Raw genomic sequence first — 9436 nt, 5'->3', positions numbered from 1 at the left:
TTAATGGGCACCTTTTGGTAATGTTTTGACCTTTTGACAAAACTCTAATCAGATATTGTAGTTTAGTTTAGAGTACCAACAAAGCTTGCACCAAAAGTTGCCAAAGGAGTATGTTACTACTTATTGTTATGCAAATACAATCGCCTTGACTTGACTATACTAAGTAATTCATAAACTCTACCCTTTCCAATTACTGCATGTCATCTGCTTCATTATAATTTCAAATCAAGCATCTGGTCCTGCTCTCTTAACAATCCACCATTGTTACATCATTACATGGAGCAGAGTAGAAGAGAAAACAGCTCTCCATGTCGTTGCTATCGGGTGGAAACCTTTATGTCCAAAACGGTTCCTTTTTCATTATTGTTTTAAAAACATTAAAAAATTCACAACATGAACATGCCATTTTCACTACTTTTGTGTGACACTCTTGTACAACGAATGGGGGATCTTAAAAAAAAGACAAATTAAATATGGAGATGTGAGGTTTCTGCCCGACATTAACAATGTGCTGAGAGGCACGAGGGAGAGCGCACATTTGAGTCAACACTTATTTTCTTTGAAAAAAATCTTACATCCTAAGAAATGACGTACTGCAATCGTATTGCACTTGCAACTACATTTATAACGTTTTAATCAGCGTTAAGTAGCTCAACCATGCGATATGTTTTTTCACCACAATTTAACAACAAACATTATTGGGACCGCTATCCCTCTAACAAATCACCCACAATTTAACACATTGCCCACACAAGGTCCAGCCATATACTGGGCTTCGACCCGTCGTGTTAGTAAGGTGATAGGTTGTCATCTATTGGCAGGAAATTCACGTATCGGTACACATTCACCTTAATCAGAGGGACACTGAAATATGCCCTCATTACATACTGTTCAGAAGTCACAACACCATGACATGGCATCAAGTCAAATTTATTTGAGTTTTTCCCAGATTCATTTTGTCTTCTTGTTTTTCTGTTTTTTACTCTTCCCTCCTGACTTGCTTGCCTCGTCCTGTGGAAAGACAACAGTAAATCATCAGAACATGAAATTTGTTATATGAAATGTATATTCACAAACTCCATTTGACAGATTTTGTGTCCCTCTGGTTTCCTACTGCAGAGCTTTCCTTGTCTTGTGCTGATACTGTACTCGTTATCAGACTACTGTTGTTAATACAGTAGATATTACAACTGGTACTTCATCAAATCCACTCCTGAAATCTAATTTGCGGGTCCTTGACATGAAAAGGTTTGAGAACCGCTGGCATAAACTCATGACACTACTGCGAAAGCTAGAGATGCTTGTAATTAAAGTTTCCTATTTAAGCGTACAACAAAACAACAAGATTTTCATAATTTGAGCTGCTGTTAGGATATAATTTATTATGTTTCAGCGGGGGTGTAATAAAACACTGATTTTCTTTTTCCTTGAGTCCTGACTCTGAAATTCTCTTTTTTTTTTAAACTCTTTAGAAATTCGATATGACAGCAGTGTAGTGTATCTTTTTCCCACACTTGTAAATAATAAACCAATTGAGAAACACAGATGGCATTCTGCAAAACTGGTGCCAATGGCAAAGTCCTTGAGACTCAGTTGTCATAGCAGCACCTCAGTAAAGATGAAAGAGAGATAAAGGTAAGGAATATAGGTTACAGAATAAGTAGTAACACTAGTAAAAATAGGATAAAGCCTTGTACACAACAAATAAAGATTACATTAAAATGAAGAAAACATATTTCTTTAACTTCTTTTGGTGTGTACAAGGCTTAAGAATACAATAAAAAGGCAGTATAAAGATGACTTAAAGGGGTAGTTCACCCCCAAAATAACTTTTTTTCTATTGATTACTGACCATCTGGAGCCTTGAATTCATAGATATTTTTTTGTTTTTGTCACATTCCTAAGCCAATAATTTGATTATAATAAATGTGTCCCCATTGATTCCGGTAGGAGACACAAATGCATTTGTGTCTCCTACCGGAATCAATGGGGCTAAATTTATTATAATCAAATAATAAAGGAAGGAATGCGACAAAAACAAATAAATATCCATGAATTCAAGGCTCCATGGGGTGAGTAATCAATAGAAAAAAAGTTATTTGGGGGGTGAACTACCCCTTTAACAGCCGGCCTGGGTTTAAATAAAGTGTAGTCTTGTTGTCTTGGGTTTAATCCAGACTAAGTTTCCACATACAGATACAGTATCTTACTATCTTTCTCTTGCAATTCCCATTTAGAGAACTTCGACAATGAAGGGAAAAGCTACAACATAAAATGTCATGCACACATAAATTCGATGATATCACCTTACCCTAACCATAAAGAATCTCACCTGAACCATTACCCTACAAAATTCATGCAGTTTTGATATAATTCAGCAGTATGTCTTTCAAGTTTCGGCCCTTCCACCACTTTATCAAAGTCACTCCCTCTGGAAGAAAATAGTGCCCACCCGTGGGCTAGACACTGGGAGATGGATTGCTGAGGTAGAGCGCCACACCTACCGTCAGCTCCCAGTACTTACGGCATGCCTTAAGGCCAGTCCACACCAATGCAACATGCAACTACTTGCAACCATTATCCCTAATGGCAGTTGCAAGGAGTTGCATTGGTGTGGACTGACCTTGAAACAGTTTTGCCCGGAATTGAACCCAGAACCTTGTGATTGAAGCACGCTACCGACTGAACACACACACACACACACACACACACACACACACACACACACACACACACACACACACACACACACACACACACACACACACACACACACACACACACACACACACACACACACACACACACACACACACACACACACACACACACACACACGTCACAATAGATACCAAGTTTGCACACACAAACATATGCACACAAATGTACACACACATTACATATGTACACAAATGTACACACACACACACACCTTTCAATTTTAAAAGTCAAGATCTTTTCATTAACACATTGCGTGCCAATCGCGTAGATCTACGCGAAGTGGTCTTTTTTTCGCAGGTTCACATTTCATTGTAGGCCTCCCTCGCAGTGACACATTTCATTGTAGCACACCCGGATATGGAAATATCCGTATCCGGAGATTTTCGTTCCCACCCGCCGTCGCTCTAAATCTTCCCCTAATCCGCCATTATCTCTGACTTTTTTTTCTCCTCGCTGAACGCAGTTTAACATAAACCGCGACTACTGCAAAATGGAATGTCGCCGATTGAAACGGTCTTCTCTGGGCCACTCACACAGCTACCCTGTGTGTCTACAAACAGTTTAACGCGCGATCTTAAGGTATTTAGCGAAGTCTGTGGCGACGTGAAAAAAACTAAAAAACAACAATAAATCGCTGGCACTGGTGAGTACATTATGATATTAAACTCTGGCGTGGAATGTGTTAAGGACGTGTGAACAGGCTTAGGGGCTAAAAACTTTGAAGCTGAACTGGAACCAGAGGGTTAGGGTTAGATATTTCTTTTTTTAAGTGGGTTACTTTTTTAAATTGAAGGTTTGCCGTCTAGGATCAAAACTCAATGTCAAAGTGCTATAAATACCATGACTTCAAAGCACACTTCAAAGCACACCAGCCTGGTACTTTAAGGCTGGTGAAAGCAAACGTGTGTTTGATCCTCAGGATTCACGTAGACACTTTGTGACAAATGCACATTATATTTATTATATTTATCTGCTTGATCTAGGGGTGTTATTATATCTGTTTGATATGTAACATCTGATGTACTTATGCACGTTATTATATCTGATTGATATGTGACATGTTGGACACTCTGAGAGATATGAACATTTCCTATTCACGTGAGGGGTAATGGGTCTGATCAGTGGTTGATTGAACGATTTGTGCCACCCGACTTTACTAATAGAGGGTGTGACACGGGGGGAGGGGAGATCAAACAAACCGTGTACCAGTGAGGACGGGTGTAAAGCGGAGGTCTCCGAGGCGCCAGTTACACAGTTTAAAGTAACCAAGTTTAAACATAGTAATAGTTAACTGCAGCCACCAACGAAGAACATTCGAGCCCAGCAGACCTGCCGTTGCTGCCGTGCTGTGGGACTCGAGCGCTGCGGTTCTGGGATCGAGACGCCGGTCGGGATTGGAGCCGAGGCCGGTGAGACCAAACCGAGCGTCATATTTCTTTGTGGATTACAAATTATAGGGTTACCCCGAAACGTAGTTATTATTTGGGCCGCTGTGCATGGAAGAGACTTTTCTTTTCGTTTGGATTAAGGAGACGTTTGCGTCGCGGGAGCGCGGTAAGAAGAGGACGGTCGCGGGGACTGTTTGTTTACTTATTTAAACCGCGTGCGTGCGTAACGGACATCTAAACACCGTGCGTGCTTGTTTATTGTTTATGTGTGACTTGTGATCCGCAGGGTTACAAAGGACAGTGGGATTTGTTTGGGCTGGGAGGGGCGGGTAAAGTGACTATTGTTTGTTTTTGATTTATTTGTTTGTTTGCTTGTTTATTACTTTTATTAGGGAAAGAGATACAGGGACAGAAACCTAGTATAAACCCGAGGTGTATTATTTGTCTACCATTTGAGTTGTCAATTATTTATTTTGTGGCTTTATTATATAAAGTATTTAAGTTCAAAACCTGCCAATCCTGTTGTAATTTCCTTTAGTTAATAATTTTCCCTTAAGAGTAAAAGGGCGATTGTTACAACTTACTAATATGTATAACAGTGTTCCTCAAACGTTTTCAGAAAACACACATTTTTACAGAAACCAGAAAAAAGGCCTTATGTGCCACAAGGCACGAAGTGGATAGGTAACAGGTGAGCTTGTAGATCGGCTATTTTCAAATAGCTGATGTATGATTTTGATAGCCTGGAATCCAGACTGATTCGCTCCGTTCGGCTGATTGCAGGCTATGATTTTGATGCTTTATGTTAACAATTTTTTTCTGGGGAACCTCTGGAACCTGTTCAAGGACCCCTGGGGGTCCTCGGACCCCACTGTGAGAACCACTGCCCTGGAGGCCAGAGCAGAACCTCTGCCCCAAATATTTCATATCGTCCCATAGTGCCACCAATTTTGGGATATTTATTTTATTTATATTACTTCATACATAAATATATTACATAAATCATGAACGCAGTGGAAACACACAGACAGGGGCGAAAACATAGTCTTGGAAACATAGTCTTGGCCATTCCATTGGCCTGGCAGAGGCAATTAACTCTGAGAGTGTACAAATGAACACCCTCTTGGTTTGGACATTTGCAGAGGAGGGATGAGGGGTACATTGGGAAAAGGATGCTGAAGATGGAGTTGCCAGACAAGAGGAGAAGAGGAAGGCCAAAGAGGAGGTTTATGCATTCAGTGAGAGAGGACATGCAGGTGGCTGGAGTGACTCAAGAAGATGCACAGAACGGAAACAGATGATCTCTGTGGTGACCCTTATGGGAATAAGCCGAAAGAAGAAGAAGGGTCCATTTGGTTCCATTTGTACAATCGCAGAGTTACAGACACCTAAGGATCCATTTAGTTCCTAACTATCAATCATTTGGCTAGGGACCCCCTGGAACCCCCTCAAGGACCCCCCTCAAGGCACCTGTTTGCCGAAACGCAGCGCATTGTGAGCTTATAGATCGGCTATTTTCGCCAAATGTCCGCCTATTTGACAAGCCCATAATAGGGATGAGATGGGTTGAGAAAGCAATCTGTCTATTCTCTCTCTCTACATCTTATGTCGATTGTCACACATGCACACACAGGTCTGAGGTCTCTTAGGTGATAGATATAGCTGCGTACCTCTCATCCTACATGCCATTACTTTTCAGCTGGAGAGGAAGGAAGACAGTACTAGAGATATTTAACGGGTAATCACATGCCACACTACCCTGTCATGGCTCTAGGCAGGAATTTCACTTCACATATTGCTATTATTATTCAGGCATACATCCTGGTGGAGATTTGCGCTCTATTGAGCGCACCTTTCTAGTTCCTACTGTCATGTGCTGTATTATGATGAGTGTGTTATGTTTACACAGTAATGAGGAGAAGATGCTGACATGCGAATCGTCACTGTCAGGCAGAAACCTTGTATCTCCATATCTTTTTACGTTTTTTCATAAATGAATGCCCTGGCTTATAGTTTGTTGCATGACAGTGTCACGCAACAATAATGATTAGCGACAACCTAATCGGGTTGGGATCTGTGGGATTTTACAATATTTAACCAGTGAAAAGTATTAACAACCGCTTGTGACTAAATAATAACCACATTGGATCCATTGGAACACTGGTTATTTTTACCATTTCCTGAAAAGTGGTAAAATGAGAAGGTTTTGGGTATGCAATGTTTCCACCCGACAGTGACGATCTTTCGCAATGAGGGGGATTTTCACCAAGTTTAAAATGTGACATGAGATTCTGGCAGTAAGCTGAATTCAACTAATGAGGCCTGCTGTATGACGTGTGGTGTCTCACCATGGCAGAGGTGAATCCTTCCTGCACCAGGATGTTCCTGGCACAATTATTGATGTGCTTGAAGCGGTCGGGACCCAGCAGAATGCCTCCATACCAGCGGGACACCACCACCATCACGTTCCGCACATCCAGAATCTGTGGTGAGAAAGAAACGCATTGCTATTGTTGGTGAAACACTTAACCACGTGAACCCTAGCGTCTCTATTCTGGGGCTAACATTCTCGAAAAAAGCAGATATACAAGCTCACAAGTTTGAGTTTGTAAATCGTCTATTTTTGGCAAAGAGTGGCCCAAGATTAGACTCCTGGGGAACAAAAATAGCAGAAATAGTTGATCTACAAGCTCACAATGCGTTGCATTGTAAATTTTGACAATTTTTTATTTGAAAGATTTTGACAATTTGTGAAAATCTTTGTCTATAATAACATGCACAAAATAGGGACATGAGGTTGAAAGTGGTTAAGGCAACAAGATGTATGTGCTTGTGCCAGTGTGCTATGTGCTGTGTGTGTGTTTGCGTGTATGTGAGTTCATGCGTGAGATAGAGGCAGCTAGACGTAAAAAGAGATATCAGAAGAATGACTGACAAGCCATGCGTCTTGTGAGCCTTGGCACGAACGTTAGTCTGGCACGACATCTACACCTCCCACTGTAAGGAGCAACCCAAGCCAAGACGATGCATCACGCTTCAAGTTATCAAAGCACCAGATGCTTTTCAACACAGCGAGGGGGAACTTGGCTCTGTGAGTCAAACAGACCTGCAATCTGATCAAGTTTTTGACCTGGCGTCCCTATTTTAGGCATGTCATTATAGGTGAAAATGTAAAAAGAAGAAAGTGAAAACATTTCAAAAGACTTTCTACAAGCTTGTCGATTGGCTATTTTCGCTATTGAAAATAGAACTTAAGTGGCACTTCAACCTACCAAGGCTGTGAATCAGCCTATAAACCTAATTCTGAAACCTAGGAGGTTATTATTCACTGCATTGGAAACACAATTCACTTTAAAGTTAGCTGGGCTAAACATAGGTATGTTACGTTTCACTGGAATGATTGTGTTACTCATCACTGATAAAATGTGGGAGAGCCAAACAGTATTGCAACCTGTGTGTACAGTTAAGGTCACGGCTCCACACACATGCACGCCAAGAATCCAGTGACTTCTGAGATCTCTCCAATGGGGCGACGGTGCCATTTTTGGTTTCATGGCAGTTGGAATTAGTAACTTGGAGAGCATAAAATGTTACCATTTTGATTAACGGTGACTAAATCAGCACTATTGTGTCTGACAGATTTGATGAAAACACATTACAGAATTGGACTACAGAGAAGGGCTCTTAATTTCACACATGTACACTGGCCAGTGGTAAATAGAAATGTGCGTGTGTGTGTGCGTGCATGTGTGTGTGTGTACTGGTATTACTATACTTGAGAGGAGCAAATGTCCCCACAAATATAGCAGAATTTAAAAAACAGACATTGTGAGGACTATTTTCCTGGTCCTCACAAGAGAAAAGATTCAGGTTAGGGTTAAGACTGGGCATTTAGAGGTTAGGTTTAGGGGTTGGGGTTAGAGTTATATCGGATTTATACTTAGTTGCGCAATGGTTCACTCACGCAAGTAAGTTTAACTCAGACTTTAGGGTTAATAAATGGCAAAAAAATAAAACAATTACATATATAAAATTGCTGTCTTAAAATCTTTGTCCTCAGAAGTATGTGTTCATGTGTGCGTGCGTGTGTTGGGGATTATATGAAAGCAAGTTTCGTTATGATGTGCATGTGGCCGTGTTTTAGACAGTCACAGATACCACCAACGAAATTGGCTCTCCAATGAGAGATGATGAAAACATTACGCCTGCAGAGGCAATTACCCTCTCTACCGTCTGTGGAGGGACGAGATAGAAAGGTGAAAGGGTATATTACCTTATTTTTAAATCAGAGAAGTGAATTACTGCTCTTGTTTAATCTTTCTGATGGCATCTCTACAGCAGTAAGCAACATAGACAAGTAAGACGCGCGAACGCTGGAAGCGAACGCAACTCGAAAATATTGTGTATTTACGGACTTGTAATCCGTGTTATTTCACCGTGATGGGGAGAGAACATTGACATTGTGTGTGTGTGTGTGTGTGTGTGTGCAGAGCATTGTCTAAATTCCTGCACTCTGGCGCACTCTGGCAGCTGCAAATAGGCAGTGCACGCACGTGAGTCACATGGGGGCGCGAGGCAATGAGAGCGTGAGTCACATGGGGGCGCGAGCCAATGAGAGCGTGAACACAGACACATGGAGACACACACACACAACCCAAGCACAGTGACATAGTAAGCTCCACTTGGTCGGAGGCGCGCCTCCTTACAGTAACATTAGAATAAAGAAACTTGCAGAGGGAAGCATTTTTGATGGCAGGATTCTTCCGCAATGTAAACTGCTGAGCTCTTATGCTGTTTCAAAAACATTGTGGGAAAAAAAGCAAAATACCAAATGAAAATGTTAAATAAAATTGTCTATTTCTGCCTATAATGATACCAAGCTGAAAGTGGTTCGGGGTATTGAGGGTATTGAATTTGCCTGTATTGGGATTTGGTAAATGAGTGAGCACAAAAGTAATGATACATCAAATTCTTGTGTAATTGTACAGTATATTTTACTATACTAATGTGTGTTGAAGACCCAAGAGTCGAAACGTGTTGGTTACCTGTTGCCTTGCTTAAAATAGAATAATTGCTCTTCACCTGAAGGCAGAGAGCCTCAGTATTCCTTTCCTAGATACGGGCTGCACCACTAGGGACAAACCTCTAAATATACCTGCAAAGAGAAGTCCAACTCGCTACTAGTTGAAGGTAGAAGGGCTCGTCTGTGGCGGTGCTCAACAGGGAAAACTTGCATCAGAGAGAATATTACCTGGGCACGTCAAGACAGACTACCCAAATAAAATACCGGAGCACTCGACTGGTCTGCACGTATTTACTATTTTGCC

The 9436-nt window shown here is 41.3% G+C and overlaps 1 protein-coding gene across 2 annotated transcripts in view; it reads right to left on the bottom strand.

Annotated features, from left to right (window-relative positions):
* Nucleotides 1-481: 481 nt before the first annotated feature.
* The window catches only part of impact (impact RWD domain protein), a 28989-nt gene continuing 20034 nt past the window's right edge, over nucleotides 482-9436 (bottom strand). Inside the window, exons 10-11 of one of the 2 annotated variants that reach the window (XM_080430177.1) lie at nucleotides 6458-6592; nucleotides 482-1011 (exon numbers count right to left, since the gene is read on the bottom strand). In XM_080430177.1, the coding sequence (XP_080286303.1) occupies nucleotides 952-1011; nucleotides 6458-6592 (195 nt within the window). In that variant the 3' untranslated portion in view covers nucleotides 482-951. The remainder of the gene's footprint in view (nucleotides 1012-6457; nucleotides 6593-9436) is intronic. The other variant, XM_080430178.1, reaches the window with a different exon arrangement.

The sequence above is a fragment of the Gymnoscopelus braueri genome, assembly GCF_963280865.1.
Source record: "Gymnoscopelus braueri genome assembly, chromosome: 6".
In the NCBI taxonomy this organism is placed as follows: Eukaryota; Metazoa; Chordata; class Actinopteri; order Myctophiformes; family Myctophidae; genus Gymnoscopelus; species Gymnoscopelus braueri.
The sequence above is the reverse complement of the archived record's forward strand: the minus strand, read 5'-3'. Positions and strand labels throughout refer to the sequence as shown.